Here is a 19,839-nt window from a genome sequence, read left to right on the forward strand (position 1 = left end):
ACTCTTGCCAACATGCATGCCTCAGTAAGTGAAACTAATATCCGCTACTTGCCAGCATAATAATCCAAAACCTGTACATTTCAAACACGAAAGTTAAGAGAAAGTTTCCAATTTTAACTCTGTATAACAACATACATGGTATTACCTCCAGTAATAGAAGTAACTGTGTAGTTACACCATCTGACTTTTGAAGTGTAACTTTTATGTTGAAATGAAGAAGAGTGTTATATTTAATATTGAATGCTTCTGCGGGTATAATTTATTCTACTCTTAAGAGCTCCATGAAGAAAAGATGGTGATCCATCCTTGTTTGGATAAGGACAAAACACACATCCACATACTTAATATATTTAGATTAGCATCTATAGCAGTTAGGATCATAGTTACCTTTGATCTCAGATTGGTTTTCTACAGCTTAGTTCCCCTTAATGCAATGGATTACTCTTGCTTTACACAGCCAGGAATAAAATTTGATCTATAATAAATTACTATCATTCTCTAACAAGGAAGATGGTAATATGTTGTATTGTGTTTTTACATCTTTATAATTGTTCTGTAATGGTTTGTCCCTTTACCCCCCATTTCCTCCCGATGGTTCTGCCCCGAGTTTTCCCTCCTTTACCTTCGAAGTCAATTTCCCTGAAACTGCTTAGTCATCCCCCTGTTCTCCCCTTGGTACCTTGTCCATCACTCAGCTCCCCATCCCACTCCTCCAGAATCTTATACCTTGGGCATCGAGTGATTGGGCAAGGGCCGGGGGCCCCTCCCTTAATCTTCTCCTATTGGTACTTGAATCTGTCTATTCTTTCACCTTCCACTCCCCCAAATCCCCTCATTGGGTGATGGGTGCTCCCTTCCCCCTGTTACCACCCCCATATTTAAACTGTTGCCAGCGTGCAGAAGGGCTTGTCGGCTACCGGATGAGCTGGTGCTTGGGGTTCCTCGGAGCCTGGATTAAAACCAAGTTGCTACCCCAACCTTGAGTCGGCTCCTTTGTTCTCTCTTTGGATGCTGTGTCTTCTCCATACTGGACTGACAGCGAAGCGCTCAGTCCGAGCCACTCCCCGACTCTCCCGGAGATGCAGGGGAGTGTCCCCTGCAGCTGTCTGTGTCAGAGATGGGCAGGCGAAGCCAGGAGGCTTCAGGTGGACACGACAGCAGTAATTAGTGGAGTTTTTTCACTTGAAATTTGAGCAAATGCTGTAATGAAAAGTGTAATACTGTGTCTATGTATGTATATATACATATGAATATACATTAAGAAAATTATGCTGTAATATTGAAGAGTAAGGCTATAAAAGACAAGTGTATCCTATTTTTAATCAAGGTAGTACTTAAAAGTGTTTATTGGTCCCTTTTCATGTTCTTTTCTAAGTTCAGGGATGGAATAATTCAAGCATAATTAAAAAGTTTATAAATATTCCTGACTTATTCCTCACAGGGGACTTCTAGGTCCCTAAAATACATACTCTATCCATTCTGCAATGGAGCATGCAGTAACAATGCCCATACCAAATATGATACCCACAGTGATTAAATAAACAATTATTGTTAGGAACACTTTTTTTTTGTTTTGTTTTGTTGTTTTTTTTTTTTTGTTAGGAATAAACAGATCTGTGTCATAAATGTCATCAAATATGTTTCATAGGCAGCATCTTCTCAAAGTGAAGTCAGTACTTGTGACTCAGAGCAGAATCAGACTTTCATTTCATTGGCTAGATCCTGTTCCCATTACTATTTTAAAAGGCTGCATCCCCAACAGCAGCCTAATGAATGATTTAATGGACACACAGCCTAGTTTCTGGTGCCCCTGTTATTTCTGTAAAGACTTTTTCTCAGTTTACTTCTCCTTCATGTTTTCTAATAAATCTAAGCAGTAGATTGTTAATATTAATATTTTATTTATTTAAGTAAATCAGCAAGGCAGACATCTCATCCAATATTGATACTTTGACCATGAGTATATTATAAATTGACCTGAGAAATGAAATATATCAGGATGTTAATACTAGAGAACATAAAATGAGGGTTTCTTTAAATCCCCTTCATTTCTCCTTAAGAGTCCTTTCTGACAGAATATTTTTATGGATTTTGTAGTAATAGTAGTCTTTTTAGGAAGGCTTATGATTTAAAAAACTGCTTGCAATTTTCATTTACAATCAGTTGAATAAACATTTGTAGACACATCAACTATTTGTAGCTTGTTAAAACATTTAGCCTTGAAATACAAAGTAGATTCTCTTTTCTCACATTTGAAGGATCCCTCAAGATTATACAACACCAATGGCCACACTCCTTACACTAACAAAGCCGTGACATAACTTAAAACATTGTGTGTCACTGTACGTGATGTAACACACTAAGGAAATAATTGATATGTTGTGACCCTCTTCTTCTAGGAGGGGCTGGAGTGGTCCTATTTTATAATAAAAGGAAGAAATAAGTAAATATGAATGGCTGATGTCTTTCGAATTAACTTTCTAAAGCTAGTACCAAATATATCCACAAGACCAGTTGTATATTCCGAAGCCTAACAATTTGCTTTGCTATTTGCTAGAACTGTGCCTGCATGGCTCTTCATCAGTGTCATCAGCTACTGTGTGCAAAAGCGCATTAGATTACTGTCATGCTAATTCCCATTACAGTTTTATGTCTATTGTACGTACAGTTTTGTGTTTACTGAGAGGGTTCAGTTTCTGTGTACAGCTATGCTGGCAAAAATATACTCATGCAAATCTTTTTAATATGGGCAAGGCCTAAGGTAGCACAGTGTTCTGAACTTCATTATCATTTACTTAATATATACTCCAAGGATTTGACAAAATATGAATAGAATTTAAAATGTATTTGTACTTTAGAATAGCAGTCTGTATGTTAAAAAAAACTTTCTGAAAGGTATATCGTATGCAAAGGATAAATTGCACTGGGAAGAATTATTATGCAAGTGATGCTGTTGTACATTGTGAGTACTGTGGCACCTAATATTGACCAGCTTTTTGTCCAAATAAACTTAATATAATCACTGCATTTTGTTTCAGTCATATCCCGTAGTTAAACCCTGAGCAACAGGAAAAAAATAACAGTAACTTTCTCTTTTTGTACTTATCTAATCAACTGTGGCTTATTCATTGAACAATGATACATGGAAACAAACTGTAACTTACTTTTAAAATTTTATTCTGAATTTTATAAAGGCTCATGTAACACTCAAAGTTGGTGGGACAGTTATAGAGCATTCAATGTCTTAGCTACAGCAGAGCCTCTGTGTTTGATTAAAAAAGTAATATGCTTATGAGCACATGCCAGACTGAACAATGGAACCTGTGAATAAAATCTTGAAAATTACTGTTCTTAGTTAAAAAGTGGAAGAACTATTGTTAAAAAGGTGTATATTTTAGTATTCAGCAGAGGAAAAGGCAGCATTAATTTGGAGTTTTTCAATCCACCAGCTCTAATAAGAACAAACAAGAGAAATATTGTTTAGTGATTCAACCTTTTTTCAGAATTTAATTTTCCAAATAAAATTAAAAAAACCCAAAAACAAAAACAAAACAAAAAAACCCCAAAAAAACCCAAAACCCAACAATGCAATGTACAAAGACCTATGTTTCTTAAAGTTTACATGTTAAGTGTTCTGCTAAAGAAAGTGTTTGTACTGGGATTGCATTTATTGATACTATTGAAAATAGATAGGGCAGTACTCCATTCTAGCTTCATAACATGAGGTTTCTTTAAAATTAAGATTTTAAAATTAAAATTTGCGTGAGCAAAAAAAAAAAAAAAAAAAGCACCAAACACCCAAAAAAGCCCACCAACCAAACAGCACCACCACCCCCTGCCACAAACTACTAAAACTACTAGAAGTTATGATGACACCTAAGGTTAACATCTGTTTCGAAAAAGAACAAACCAAGCCAGGAGGCAAGCAGATAAAAAAGCTCATGGAGCCTCTGCAGAGCCAGAGCCAACACACCCATTGGAGCAGCTGTGGTCCAACTCCCTCTGCAGGGGGTTTACCTCAGTTGAGCTGCCTGAGAGCATCGACATCAAAAAATTATCTTACGTAAAGGAATAGGGGAAACAGTAACCCTGATAACATTTGCTAGTAGAAGCAAAGTTAACAAATAGCAAAATAATTCCACCTTTAGCTGAACTTATGTTTTCGGCTATTTCGTGGTCACTGCAAACATCTCTGCATTATGTGCTCTATTCTTAGACATATGTATGTGAAACACACAGCATCTTCCTTACTTTAACAAAATAACCAGCTGCTGCATCGACGGAAAAGTCATTCCTTTATTAATTCCACGACCTTATAAATAATTTTGTCTAGCTTCATCATGTGTTGTTTGTTGATCTAATTTTTTTTTTTTTTTTAACATTTCCAAACGTTTCCTCCGTTCCAGGCCAGGCTTATCTTGTTGCACAAGAAGGGATACGGCCCGTGGCTGGGCTGGCAGCAAGCGGGGCCAGGCCCGGCCGCAGGCGGCACCGCACCACTGGAGAGAGGCAGGGGCCAGCCTGCTGCCGCCTTCACTTCGCAGGCGAACCGGAGAGCTAAACCGCACCAGCCCGGCTCCTCGGTGTCATCCCGGCAAGGCGTGCGCTCCGGTAGCCGCGGGGAGACAAACTTCACGGGAAGGGCCGCGACGCTACAGGCCAGCAGGGACGGGACCGGTCACCCCCGGTCGTGCCCCGCTATCCTGTGGATACCCCCGCCCACCGTCGCTGCAGGCGGCCGCCCAGCCCGCCCCGGTGAGACCCGCGGGCGGGAGGTGCAGGATTAGGTTTCAGGCCGCCGGGGCGTGCCCGAGCGCGCTGCCCCAGCGGCGCGGCTCGATCGGCGCCGCTACTCGGGGGCTGGAAGGGCGGAGAGCCGGGCCGGGCGGCGGGGCCCGTCGAGCCGCTGGGTAAGCAGGGTGCTGGGGAGAGCCCGCCTGAGTCGTCCTGCGGGGATGCGGGCCGGGAAGGGCCCGCCGCGTCGCTGGAGTTTGAGCGACCTTTTAAAACGCGTTTGTCCCTCGAAGTTTTATTTATTATTGTTCATTTGATCCGAAGGGTTTTGCCGGGGGGAGCTGAGGGAGGAGAGAGGCCGTGGAGCCACGGGCCGGGGGGCTGAGCCTGTTGCTGTGTCCCGGCATATCCCCTCTTCCTCCCCCCACAACCGACCGCGGGCGGCGGGAGCGGCTGTGGGGGCCGGGCTGGGCCGGGGCTCTGGTCTGCGGCGTGGGAGGCTGTTCGCGGGCTCGAGCGGCCTGGCGGGGCGTTGTTCTCACGTAAACAAAAGCCGAACCTCCCCTGACATATGCAGGGAGCCCTGCTACCTTTTCTCGCATTGCTTTTTTACCCCCCGCGGGGATTTCATGACGGGAGGAGGTCTCCGTATCTGCAGCCGTTGCCGCCGACCGTGCTAGCGGCCGCGGCCCTCGGCCCACTCGTGGGCGGCGGCGTTGATTCTCGCTTGGAGCCAGAGCCGGACCGGAGGCCCCGGCGACATTGGCAGTGTCCTCGGGCTCCAGGCAGGGCGGCGGCCGCGGCTCCTCGCGACCGGTACCTGTTGCCGAGCTGGTGTCGGCGCTGCCCGCAGGTCCGACCCCGCTGTAGCGGTCCAGCAGCTCGCCGGTGCGCGTTTAAACGTAACGGCTTTGGTTGGGTGGAAACAGAGGGCAAGGGGCCATCTGCAGTTGTGCCCTTTGATGAGTCTGGGCGCTCAGAGGAGAGGGATGGTTCTTTTCTCGTGTCCCCCCTTGCTGCCAGCACCTCCCTATATTACTGGAAAGAGTATTAGGAGGAAAGAAAGAAAAAGTCACAAAGCCAACCTTTTGAACTCCGTGTACAACATTTAACGTTGATTTGCCGTTTGGCTGAAAAACGTTGTGGTTTTATTTTTTTTCCTTTACCTTGTCGTTTGCTTTTTTAAACACTGCATCGTCCAGCTATATTTTTGTGTCCTAATATATGTAGAAGATTTTTATTTTTTTACTATAAACTGTTGGATAGGAAACGTCCTTACTGGCTTTGGTCCCAGAAAGGGTGTCAGGAGTCCGTCGCAGTAGGAGAGCAGAGATTTTCTGAGATAAAGAGGAAGGCTCTGAATTCTGCAGTTACGGAAGTTCTATTGTGTGGTGCCCTGTGGTTTGCATATCACTTCTGCATTTCCCAAGGAAACAGCAACTCCTTGGTAGGGAAGAATCTAAACTGGAAAAGGAGAAAGTGGTAAAATAGTCTTTGGGAGTGTTACTTGATGCTTCTGTGGAAATTGAAAGTAATTGTAACACTCAAATAAAAGAATGCAAGTGGAAAATACCTAAGGATATACCCCCCTTAACAAGCAGCATTTTTAGACCGATAACACAATTTTTTTAAATTGTTACCAATTTTTAGTTGCATATTGTTATGTCTCCTGTCTTGTTAACAGTAACATGCATGTAACATTTATTGATTAGATATGATGTTTGTGATGGTTTCCTTAGTGATTTGAAGAAACTTTTCACTAGGAATTGGATACATTCTCCCCTCTTCACACAGAAATGCCCTAGAAAAGTTAGATGGCTATCAGCGCTAGGGAAAGAGAACTGCACTACGTCGTCGGTACAAATGGATCTTTTTATTCACCTGGCCCTGGTGGGGCCCTGGTCTGTGAATTCTTTGGGCAAGAATGCCTTATATCTTCTCAGTCATGCAGATAGCTGTACATGGTTTTGTTTTAACAAGTAGGACTTTATTCAGTATATTGAGAATCATTTTGAATAACTTTTTAATCTCCGCTCCATGTCTCACACCAAAAAAAAAAAAAAAAAACCAAAAAAAACCAAAAAAAAAAAAAATTAAAATTTTGTGAAGTGCATCCAGTACATTTTTCTGGTGAAGCACTTTTGGCTAATATAATGCCATGCTGACAGGATACTATATTATCATTGATAAGGACAGTCATATTTCACTGCTGGTGTTCCTGACAAGTCAGTACAAAAATAGGCTATTTTTGCCTTGGCAATAATAACATATTTCTTTTGTAGGCTTTTTAGACCCTGTCCTTATATTTGAGACCCCTTGCACAGCGGTCTTGTTACACAGTGTTATGATTTTCTGTATAAATCACTTGCTATTGTCACAATACACAAAGAGAAATTTGTGTTTTCAGTTTGTAGGGAAAATGATGGCTCTTTGTTGATGCTTACTGGCAGCTGTTTGGAGAAGCTTTGTGTTTATTGATTTATGTATGCTGTTGTCACTTAAGTGAAGAATTCAATATACATTGAGGTGCAACTGCTGTAAAATCTGTGCTTCATCAGGTTTAATTGAATTTAATGAGTATGGTTATCAATTACCTATGCTTGAAAACATAAAGAGCCAATATTAATCATGCCTGTATTTCATCAGTTCAGTATATGTAGTGTCCCCTATATTCTGCATATGCTAAAAAGATGCTTTTCAGTTTCTGAAGCTAATGTGGAAGATTCCAATTGATCTTAATTTAAGATATTTACTGAAAAAATACTTTTTTTGTAAAAGATGATCTGTTTGTTTCATTAACAAAAAACCCCAAACAAACTCCAGGAACACTTACCCTGCTATGTTGTTGTTTTTGGATTGCTCGTTGCAAATAAATTTTGAATACACTATATCACACACATTTATCAGTAGGTGCAATCATTATGGATATCTTAGTCCCATTTCCCATTTGCAATTATTAGCATGTCAGTTACCGTGGATATTATATCTTAAGCTGATGTAGGGCTTTTTACAGTGTTAGAGAAAATTATTAATTATACACAGTGTACAGATTGCCAGTTAATGGAAAAACATTTTAAGTTTCCTTAATACATTAGAGTGATGCATACAGAAGGTTACAAGTAGTTGAATGTTCAAAATTCAGTTTTCATAATTGATGCAAAGTACATGGTACTGTTCAGCTCTATCACAGAACTTTTCTTCAACATACAGATCCACTACCTCTCTGTATTTTTGATGCATTCAGCATTTTGCTAAATTTCAAGAGGCTAGTGATGTCTTTTCAAAGTGCTTAGAATCTTAATATAAGCTGTGCAATACTGCCTTTTTATTTCTACTTTGAATGTCTCAGAACAATTTCCATTAGCATCGCTATCAAATGTAGATGTCAGGTATCTCTTGTTTGCTTGTTACATTCCAGGTAGTCGATGGAAATCTGCTTTGTTCCTTGTAGAACAGTGCACATAATTTTTTTCTTTTTGTTTGTTCTCTTATTCCCTATTGGTCATTTATTTTTACATCCTTTGTGTTTTTAAAAAAGCTGGGTGCAACAGCAAAATTGCATTTGGGACAGTGGAAAAGTAGCTAGAAAAATATGTAGAAAAGCATGAGATCTTTCTATTTACTGTGAACAGTTTCCACTGCCTTAATTTTCACAAGACTACTTCAGAGTCTGGGGATCAACCTTAGTTCTCCTCCTGGGGTTAGTAGCCAGCTTTCAGGAGGTAAGTGGGAAGAAATGGAAGAGCTCTTAGGCTCTACAGGCAAGGCAGAAAGTTTAGCAGTAATGAGTATCTTCCACTTCCTGTGTGGTTTAGTTTCTGTTCCTGCTCCATACTGTGCTAACACAATATGCCTATTTTAGTGATAGCCAGAAAATTGGGGAGGAAGATGACATGGGATAAAAATGAAGTACTAAAGGATATATCTAGCCCAGACAAACACAGATCTAAATGTTAGATTAGAAGTTCCGAAATGTTCTTTTTAGCAGCTATAACATGCATGTTGTGGTTACCTTGCTGCTTAATTGAAATAGATTTAATTTTAATCTCATGCAACTCCAAGCCAGAGTTTGGGCCTAGAGGTCACTCTTCAGAGAGGCATTTCCTCTGTATACTCAGAGCACTTCAAGTAATGCAGGAGCTATGGGGCAAAGCCTATTACTATGTTTTCTATCTTTGGCATTGCATGTTTCCTAATCCATGCTTTGAGCATTAGTTTTCAAGGTATTATCTAAAATAGCTTTGTGAAACAGTAGATGGAGTATCCATCAGTGAAACAGAATAGGTTTCCTTGTAGAAACTAAGTGATCAGGTGTGAAAGAATGATAAATGGAAATGGGTCGCCTTACTATTTTCACAAATCTTTTGTCTGTTTAGCTAAATGCCTTCTGCAGTTGTAGTGGAAAGGAGGTGATCAAATAAATTTCAGATGTTAAAAAAAATTTTGCCACCTGTGCATTTTAGTGTTTCAGAAATGGACAGATAGAAACCAGAGTTTGAACGTGCCAGCTGTTTTCTGGCAACGAATGTTACCAAAGAAGGGTAGCATGAAGAATGGCAAAAAACCCAATTTTTGTTTGTTAGCATAGGAAGAATCAAATTTCTGAAGTGCAAGCTTGAAAGGCATCATCTTTAACTTTGGTTTGTTCTTAGAGTGAATATGGTGTGTTTGTCACCTTATACCTGTCTAAAATTACTTGTGTTTTCTATTATAATGTTCTAAAATAGAAGGAAAACAAGAAGATTATGAGGTTTGTTTTTTTTCCTTTTTTTTTCTTTTTGGTTTGTTTGGCTGTTCATTTTTTGTTTACATCACAGCTTTCAGCTACCTATGTCTTTAGAACTTGAACATAGACTTAATTTGCTATTTGCTTAACAGTCTTTCTTTGATTTGCCAAAAAAGTCTTGACTCAGCCTGTGTTCTTGTTACTGTGAAGAGATTAATGAACTTCAGCGCTGAAATACAAAAATAGTTAAATCTACTTTGAGCTAAGCTAGTAAGCTCTTTGAGGTGTGAAGATTGTTGTATCATGTATAGAAGGGCTGGTTTTGGCTTCAGGTTCCTGTGATACAGACTGCCAGGAGATTGTAAAATGAGGAATCAGAACTAAACTTCCCACTCTGCATCTAGAAATCTCCAATGCCATTATAAAAACAGTCACTATAGCAGAATTAGGCTTTTCAACAAGTGATCATGCATTCCAATCTACTTCTCACTAGCATATGGTTGCTAAAATACTAGAAGCAAGCTGGTTTAAAGGCCACTGTGTCCTGTAGTGAGTGGTGGTGTTTATGGATGTCTCTGCAGTGTATTTTGGAGAGATGTGTGGTTGCTTCTCCAGTACTTCCACTGGTGCTGACAGATCCCACTTGTTAGCATGGATGTGGCACAGCAGGAGCAGTCATTTCAGAGTGCAGGCAGAGTGAACAGGGGTCATCTTGGCCTGCAGCACGTAGAGGCAAACACTGGAGTGCCTCAATGCATTGTGTGTCTGCCTCAGAGGAGGTGTCTGAGGGAAAACATTCTGATAACAGTTTTGGTCTTTCTCATGCTTATTGCTGATGTCGACAAAAGCATTAAGCTGGAGAGCTGGGGAGAGATTCCCTACTAATAAAATCAGAAATAAAGAGAATAAACTGAGAGTTCAAAATGGATTTGCGGATACTAGCATGGCACTAGAGCAATATTCATTCCTCTCTCTAAACCATGAGGTAAAAAGAAAGCAGGTAATGACTGTCTTCGCAGAGGTAAGGACTTTTCATTGCAGATTATGTGGCATAATCTCAACCTATAGATATGTTTAGGACTTGTGTCTGCTTGTAGAATCCTCTGCTATAAGTTGTTAGAGTTCATATCTTCAGAATTGCATGAACACAGTGATGACCTTGGGTGCTGTCACTTGTAAAATTTGCCTTTCTCAGCACAAGAAATGAAATTTTAGTCAAATTGAGTCATAAAATAAAGCATTATCCAGCTACTCCAAAAGATAGAGACATTTTACAGCTGCATCTTTTCTTGAGGTTCTTGCAGAGCTAAAGCAGAACAGTAACCCTCTGTTTTTTCCTGAGTAGTTTCATCTGTTGAACATAAGATGTTATGTGCTTGTGCATATAGTTCTGTGATAAATGAAATGACTGAAAAATACTCAATTTCTAATTTTTTGCACAGTTCTCTGGTTCCATCCACTACACAGCCCCGAGGTAGGTATTGAGAAATAGAACAGTGAAACAGGAAAGAACTTTGATTTGCATTGGTACTGAGGAAAACATCTACAAGCATGACAGAAATATCTCTGATTTTAAATAGTGGTTCTGAATAGAAGTGATAGTAGTTTTTAACCTAGAAAGAAGAGCTATGGGTGATGAGGGTTTGGGAAAGTCAGTTTCATTCATAGCATTTAAATAATCTCACCCAGCGCTTCCCATGTAAAATAGACTTCATTTTGTCCTGTTTTGTAGAGTGACAAGATGAAAATACGAGATATTTGAGTTGTTTTTCAGATCTGGGATTCAGATCTGGGATTTTCCTTACCAAGCAAGAAAAAAAATTATAAAGGCTTATTTTTATTTAAAGGCATAATTTGGATCATGGAGTAACATTACTTTGACCAAGTCAGGTTTAAGGGGTTTGAATATTGTACGTTGTCCTAAAAACGATTATCAGTGATTCTGTATCAATGTATTGTCAAGATCAAAGGCAATCTTCAGAGAGGTTATGGACTCCCCATTCTTTTAGTAGGCTGGACTGGGCTCTGAGTAACCAGGTCTAGTAGAAAGTTCTCTGCCCATGACAATAAGGCTGGGACTAGATGATCTTTAAGCTCTCTTCCAACATAAACCATTTTGTGATTCTATGAATAAAGCTGATAGGAAACTTCAGGCATATTCAAGCTAGGGAAGTCATATTGATGGAACTTGAAACCATTCTAAACCCATGTGGTTTGCTTTTTCTGCACAAAATGCAAATAGTATAGGCTTGACAAAATGATCAGGTTCTATAACTAAACTAATGATCCTGTTAGGCTGTCTTATCTAGTGATCTATCAACATCATTACTTTTCCTCTTTTTATCCAGCATCTCAAGAAAAAATAACTTTTTCTCAAGAAAAAATAACTTTTCTTGAGTGCTTAGAGATCACAGCTCTGTATGTTTTTAGGTTCTCCAGATACAAGTGGGGATGCTGTACTGACGTGTTTTTCTACTATAAAGAAAACAAATTATGAAAGATAAGATCAACAGTTCATACACTCGCAATGATACTTGAGCTCCTCACTTCTCAGCTATCCATCTCCATCAAACATACTCTGTCACTGCAAATTTCTGAGCAATTGCAGACATACATTTTTAAAAAGCCCCAAACAACCCCAAAAAGCAACAAAAAAGGAATAAGCAAAGCAATTTCAGAATTTCTTCGTCCCAGTGTAGAATTTCCTTCCTGGAAACCCACATTGATAAAAACTCAGCTATCCACATCTGAGTCTCAATTCCAATAGATATTAATAGTAGAGGCTCTAGTGTGAGAGTCCTGAAAGCCTGTAGCCTTGTGGCTTATATGACTTTTCTTTCAAAGTTGACTGTAAAAAGTGTGCTGTGGCTCATGCACCTGAAATTGTCAACACAGAACTTGAAAACTGATCCCGCAGGGAATGTCTTTTGTGAATTACTGAAAAGGAAAGCAATGAAACTAAAATTTCAGTGTCAGCTGTGATTCATAGTGTCTGATTAAAGCAGTGCAGGACATGTTGTACAACAGATAGCCACTTTGATATGGAAATGCAAATAAATTACAAAGTATATTCCTAAAGCAATTTTCAGGAAGATTTTGAGCACCAAAGTGAGTCAGAATTTGATTTTGCAGTTATTTTAATTATCTGTGGAGATAGTTTTTTGTGGACTGTTATTTTGCTGGTTATTGTTTTCAAAAGCTTTTTTCTTTCCCTTCAGAGCTTAGTATTTCTATAAATGTGACCTTTTTTCCTTTCTATTATTTTTCAGGGAAATCTTTACAGTCTCTTTCCAGTGTTGAAATAGAAGCTGAGAAGCAGAAAACATGTTGGAAACAATTGGTAATTTTTTTTCATTCATATCACAGTATTTTTGTGGCCAAATCAAGTGTGTGTGATAGATTTGGGATATGGGTGTATACTGCTGAGAGAGGTTTTGAAAGAAAATAATCTACTGTGCTTAGAAGTGGTATTGTGTTTGGGTTTTTTAATTTAAAAACAAAAGTTGCACAATCATATGTTTAGTGTATTTAAATTTGAGCCTGTTGTCTTGATTTTGTTGTTATAATCTTTTCTTGAATTAAAAATTTGCATGAAAAAGAAAGATGTTTTCTATTATGACTGTTTATGCCCCTATTTATTTACAGTGGACTGTAGCCACAGTTCCTGTAACTGAATTTCAGTGAAGGCTGTTTCATTTTTGTAACCCACTTCTTGATGGACAGAAATACAATTTTCATTGGCTTCTGATTTATGCTTTACCTCTGGCTTCTGGCTGCATTAGATGGGCTGGGATTTTTGTTCAAAACAGAGCCATTCAAGTTCTCTGTAGTTTGAACAGTACAGAGGGTTATATTTAAACCTGTACCTTGTGTAGCTGTTTCTAGACTGCTACTGACTAGCAATGATTATTGCTGCAGATATGCATCGGGCCCTCCAGGCCATGGAGCGCTTACAGGCAAAACTTCGGGATCGAGGTGACATTGCAAATGAGGAGAAACTGAGCCTATTAAAATCAGTGCTGCAGAGTCCTCTCTTTAATCAAATTCTGAGCCTTCAGACTTCTGTTCAACAACTAAGAGATCAGGTAGGAAAAGCAGTCTTGCAAGTGCAAGGGGAAACTTGCTAAGGTAATGCAAAGATGTATGTGTTTCTGCTTGTTGAACAGTGAAATAGCTTAAACTAAACATCTGATTCAAAGGTTTGGGGACATGCCACATTGACTTTTGGGGGCTTTGTTGAGGCTGTATTTTGTGTTTGTGATTTTTATGTATATGCTCATTACTTAAAATGTGCAGGGCAGGGGAATGGTGATATGGGTAGGGGGTTAACATAAAGCTTTCTTTCTCTGCCCTTCAAAAGGAGCATGTTTTCTATGAGGTCTAGGACTTTTTTCCTAGGAGCCTTTTATTGCTCTTTCGTGTCTTACCCTGCTAAAATGAGGATGTGGAGGGAAGCTGTAGAATGGTTGACTTCAAAAGGAAATGAAAATCTATTTTGTACTTTGTATAGGAATAAAAGATCAAAGAGAAGCCAGAGCTCTTGCCTCCTTTTTGCTTGCTCAGGGTATTAAGTATTAATTTTCTGCATATTTTCGGTGAGCTTGAGAAGAGGGTCAGCAACTTGACTATATTGACTTTATTTGTTGCTATAGTTTTCTTGTCAGCAGAATAACAATTTGAAGAATATAGAAAATAGTTCAGTAACTGAATTAGGACTAAACTATGTATCTGGCTTTACAAATTGTCATTCCTGTTGACTCCTCCAAGATAGGCAGCTCTGTCTGGTATGCAGAATTGCTGAAGTGGGAGGGAGCAGACTCTGCACATGGACCTTATCATCAGTGTGGAGCCTCATCTGGTCTCTGACCAGACTGTGATGAGAAGGATTCCTCACAATACTCACAGTACTTCAGCTGTGTGGCAGAAGAGTGCACTGTGGCCCTTTATTGGTTTCTGTGGATAATCTTGATGCTATTTTGCACAGACAATAAATAAATTAGAATGGTGTCTATGCTGTATTCATTACAATATTTTTCAGATTTTGTCTTTTTAGTATTTAGAGACTTGATGACATTGGAGTAACTTAAAAAAAATCTCAGGAAAAAAAAACTGTCCTGAGCATTTGTTTGCACTGCCATTTGGAAATGAGAATTTAACAGTGACATCCAGAAATTGTGTGAATTATGTGGTGAAGATCCTGGGAACACATAGTGAGAAATAAAAGTATACGAAATAAAAGTATATGAAACATTAATAAAAATTTGTTAAAATGGCAAAATAAATTTTCACTTCTGGATATTAGCTGTGTAGTTAAAGGATGGCTATCTTTTTAAATTGCCTAAATTAGAAAATAAAGCAGGAGATACTAGGATGGGTAATTTAAGGCATGTATTTTTTAAAAAGCAAAGAATAACTTCACTTTCTGTCCTGACTCTGCAGGTTTGTCTGTGAAGCAACTTTAGTAATCTGTGCATATTGCATGGTATGTACCCTGTCTGTTTAGTTGACAGGGGAGCTATTTGGATGTGAATTCCCTTTTTTTAATGTGTGCTTATATTAACACTTACACATGTAAATACATGTTTACAGCATTCTTAGATTTTTGTCATTTCTTTATCCTATATTTTTTCTGTAGAATTTCTGCCCTACAATATGACATGGGATTATTTGTTTTTATTTTGTACTATTTAAATATTTACAAAGCACACTGAAACAGGACAAAGAATAAAAGCATAAAATAGGCAGTTATGTTAAAAAGCCCCGTGTTTTCATAGGTACACTTTTGAGGACACCCTTCAAGGACACCTCTTTTACAACTGTCTGGGTACATGCTCTTGAAGCTCTTAAGCAACAGGTTGATGAAAACTGAGTGAGTAGTGAACAGTTTTTTTGGCAAGCTGTGATAGACTAAGAGAAGTTGTGTCCCGATAGTAGCAGTCAGAGCCATGTTTGAGACAGGATGACAAATGATGCTGAGTTGTGCAATGACAAGATGTTGCAGCTTCTACCCATTGGAGACTAAGATGGCTAATTTTTTTATGTTTAATGATGAGCTGCAGTGACAGTTTAATGTGCATTTGATTCTTTTCGAGGTGAAGTGTGACAGTCCGTTTAACTGCCCCTCTGTTTTTAATGAGTTTTTAAAGAGCTACAAGACTACTGCAAAATTCTTGGGGAGGTCATCTTTTAGGACAATGTAGTTTGAAAGAGGGGATGGGAGCAGAGAAGCCAGAATGGCAGTTTACTTTACAAGTGAAACAGATTCCTTGTAAGTATCCCAGCAGAAGTAGGTTAACCAGTGAGACTTCATTGTGGGCCTCTGGGGTCATCAATAAATTTTAAGGTAAAGATGTATTCTTGGCTTGAGGCGCTGTGTCTGGAAGGCATAGAGATGATAGTGAAAGTCCTGCCCTCTATTTGTACAGTATATGGACTGAGTGGTATGTTGCTTTATCTTGAGGCATGGTGCTAAAGTCAGCAAATCTGATGCCTTCGTTATTATTAGTAGGCTGTAAAGTTGCGGGGTATTTTTTTTCTTAAATGAGAGAGCAGGATTTGTTTGTACTGCAAAACTGTCATTGTGAAGTTAACTGAAGTGGAAAGTCTAGGCACAACAAAGGGATGGTTTTTTGTTTTTAAATTACTGTTTTGACTTCAGAAGTCTCTTGAGCTGGGGAGCCCTGAAGGAACCATTTTTTTTCTTGTCTCTTTCTGTTCTTGTTCTTCAGTTAATGCTTGTTTTCTGATGTTGAAGAGCAGTCTTGTTGTTTGAAGATAAGACAGACACAGAAGAAAAATAGAGATTGTGGTGTTTTAAATATTTTAATAATATTTTATTTTCTTTATTAAATATTTTAAAGAAAATTATTCCTGTCCTGATTCTCTTCCATTTCTTTTTGTCTCTCAGTTGTTTACCTCCTCCACACCTCTTCCTGCCTCTTTTCCACTCAGAGCTCTACTAGAACAAAATATCTCGTGGTTGGCTATAGATGGCAGAGCTGTATTTCTTAGTTTTGGAGGTTTTTTTGTTTGATAGTTTGTTTTCTTTGGTTGTTTTGGTTTTTTTTGGGTTTTTTTTGTTGTTGTTGTTGTTTTTGTTTGTTTTTTTCTGTTGTGTTTTTTGGGGTTTTTTTTTGTTTGTTTTTACTTGTGAGTTTGACCGTAGTTTTTCCTTCACAGTGTAGTGGTATCAGCTGGGTGTCAGTGCAAGAGAGAGTTTAGGGAAGAAGTGAGAAACTGTCTTTTCCTGTTTCCAGTGAAAACTTAACAGTGTTAACTCTCCATTTTGCACAACTACAGATTTTTAGTTCATGTTTTGAACCCCTTTTGGCAGCAATACTGTTTGCGCTTTTAAATGAAGTGATAAAAAGGAATGCTAATTTGGGATCTACTTCATCTACTCTGAGATGGAGCCATAAAGGTGCAGCCAGCAGAGTGATGCTGGTGCCAGTTCCTATTCCTGGGAGCTCAGGGCCTTTCCCTGCTGTTGTACTCTGGCTTCTGCTTCCTCACTTCCACTGTCATTCCTGTTGCAGCTGGCCTTTTTGCCAGGAATCTTCCAATCAGTCTTGTGCTTCTTGGGGTGTCCAGGGCTGCTGCTCAGTGGCTGCAGTGCAGAAATACTGAAAATTTCTTTTTGTTGAATAAGTTGAGACCTGGCAATGTTGAGGACATTTGCTTTAAGTGTTGGTACAATACAGACATTACTTGTGTTGCTTTTTGGTTAAAGTATTTTGAGCTACTGCATGTAAGCACTGCTTGATTGTATTCAGTGTGTCTGTGTGTCACACAGTCTGTCTGTGTGACTAAAACATAAATTTTGTCATACTAAGTGGTATTCATGAATTTTTCTTTTTATCTTATGCAAATTATGTCCGAGCTGGAGATTTTTATACCATAAGGAGAATGCCAGTCAAGGAAAAACAGCAAAAACAAGCTGATAAAACAAAGCAATAATGTTTCATTCTGTAACTATACAATCACACTGCTATAAAGATACTTTTTAATGGAATTATGGTGATTGTATTACTGCAAAGTAGTGCAACTTATAAATTATGAAAAATATTTCATTTTAAGATTTGCACTTGTGGTTTATTGCTCCCCTTGGAATGACCTATACTTCTGTGTTAGCAAGAATATATAGCAGTTACTCTCTTCTTTTTCATGCTATAAGCCTGGATTTCGGGGGGCACATGGAAGAGAGCAGTCATCATGTTTCTACTTATAAATTTGTCTTGGAATTCTGAACTTCTACCTTAAGTACTGTAAATGTCACTGTAAATGTTTTTATAGTTTTTAAGGTGTAACCATGTCTGTTTCAGAAGAGGAGATATGAGATGTGAGGTTTTTGCGCACACACATACAGAAAACTTCACTCTGTTAACAGTTGAACTTTTTTTTTTAAGTTTAATGTTTTCTTGGAATTTCAGAGGTCAGATGAAATTTTATATGAGGTTGGCTTCAGGCACTAAGCATATTCTCCATTAAATATGAGCTTGTTTGTTTAAAAAGGGTGTGATGAAAATGAAATGTTGCTGTCAGTTGCTCTTGATGTGACTGTGTTCAATACTGTGTTGTAGCTGTGCTGTTGTACTGAAATTTTGAGGAGAAGGCTTTAAAGTTCTAGTTAACCTAGTGTGAATTGGAATGTTATTTTTTCCTTTTCCTGCAATATATGTAGTATGCAAGACATCTTTTCAGTGGTATTTTAACCATCGTGCAAATAAATATAATCCAGTGTTTTCAGAATAATGGAGTTGTTACTATGTTATGTGTATTAGAAAAACATGAAGAACTTCCATCTTTTGCTTTGAAAGACAATGGGAAAAGTAAGTCAATTCCTGTATGTCTGCAGTGATGTCCCGGCTCACAAAATTATGGAGAAAGGATGAAATTTCAAATGGAGAAAATAGCCACTACATTTGCCAGTTTGAACAGGACTTGGTCAGGGAAAACATACAATGTAAAAATTTAAAAAATTAATTGGCCTGTAACTACTTCTATTTCAGAAGAGAAATATGCAAATTCTCTACCAGGGAGAAAACCAGAATTCCCTAAGGACATTGCTTTACCTTTTTTGAAAAAGTCCTTCAAACTTGAGTAGAGAAAAGCATGGTGATACTGGACAGATGTTCAGGTGGAAGTTGAAGTGCCCATCATGACTACTCTGCTCTTTAAACATTGCAAACAGTGCAATGAGCTGCCTAAAGCAATCAAACCACTGTCCAATAGTACTAGGAGAACATACTTAAATCGTAGTAGAAGTTTGAATGGTATAAGAAGTATTTTGGTTTCAGATTAGGCATGCAATACTATTCATAAGGGTAATATGTCATACTCCTTTTCTTTTTGATGTGTAGTTCCATTTGTTTGGTGATTATACATTAAGAGAGTCTTTTATTGTATACTAGAGAAAAACAGTATCATAATGCAAACACCGTTTATAACATCCATGCTATTGTAAAACTGCCATAATTTTGTTTACTGTGGCTTGATGTAGACTTTTGTGCATGATTTTTCTAGTGCAACTTGCTCCCTACACATTTGTGTGTAAAGAAGTACTCTAGATACATGAAAAACATAGGCTTTTTATGCAGAGAGGTTTCACAAACTGGGATTGTCTCTGCATTAGCAGTCTGAAACACTGTGTGGTGACATGGAATAAATTCAAAGCAGTGGTCTCTCAGCTACAGTCAGTTTCTGTGACATAAAATTCTGTTTCTCTCCTTTTTTGCCAGCATGGCTTGTTCTTTGTAAAGTAGAAGGTGTTCTAGCTTTCTGTACATTTCAAATTTTGCTTTTAGCATTATTACAGAATTTTCCTTCTTTTGTCTTAGAAAATATCTACACACTCTATTCACAGTGGGAATTCATACACAGTTGGGTCTTAAAAGACTTTGAGTAATACCAGTGACTTTCCGCTTCTGCCACCCTGAAATATGAAACATCCAGAAGCTCCTACTACAGTAAAAGGCCCCCAGGACAGAATAATGCAGATAGAATGATCCTAAATGAAATTGCAGACATTTAAGATATTTTTCTCTGGGTGTAATCATACTGATTGAAGTCATTGCAATGCTCAGATGCTGAGCCTGGCTCACTTAGATTGAAGTTACTACTCCAAAAGCTGCACCAAAGTAGTTTAGTGAGCTCTCACTGATTGACATTGGATAAAATTGGTAGCTTTTACTCGTACTATTCTATTCTTTGTTTAGGCTAACTTTGCTGGCTTTGCCAGAGTAAGTGATTAGTTCTCTAGGGACTGCTTTGACCAAGAGTGCTCTGAGGATGGTAACTTTCAGTAGAAAGGGAAACTCAGTGCTATTTTCTGCAATGACCACTGCAATTTAGAAAGTGAACTTGAATCCATGACTTACTAA

General features: G+C 38.6%; 1 protein-coding gene across 6 annotated transcripts in view; it reads left to right on the forward strand.

Annotated features, from left to right (window-relative positions):
- Positions 1 to 5,559: 5,559 nt before the first annotated feature.
- Positions 5,560 to 19,839, forward strand: part of MPDZ (multiple PDZ domain crumbs cell polarity complex component) — a 95,195-nt gene continuing 80,915 nt past the window's right edge. For all 6 annotated transcript variants that reach the window (XM_053931393.1, XM_053931394.1, XM_053931396.1 and 3 more), the window contains exons 1-3: positions 5,560 to 5,622; positions 12,730 to 12,800; positions 13,379 to 13,545. In XM_053931393.1, the coding sequence (XP_053787368.1) occupies positions 12,785 to 12,800; positions 13,379 to 13,545 (183 nt within the window). In that variant the 5' untranslated portion in view covers positions 5,560 to 5,622; positions 12,730 to 12,784. The remainder of the gene's footprint in view (positions 5,623 to 12,729; positions 12,801 to 13,378; positions 13,546 to 19,839) is intronic.

Source organism: Vidua chalybeata, chromosome Z (assembly GCF_026979565.1).
Source record: "Vidua chalybeata isolate OUT-0048 chromosome Z, bVidCha1 merged haplotype, whole genome shotgun sequence".
Lineage (NCBI taxonomy): Eukaryota > Metazoa > Chordata > Aves > Passeriformes > Viduidae > Vidua > Vidua chalybeata.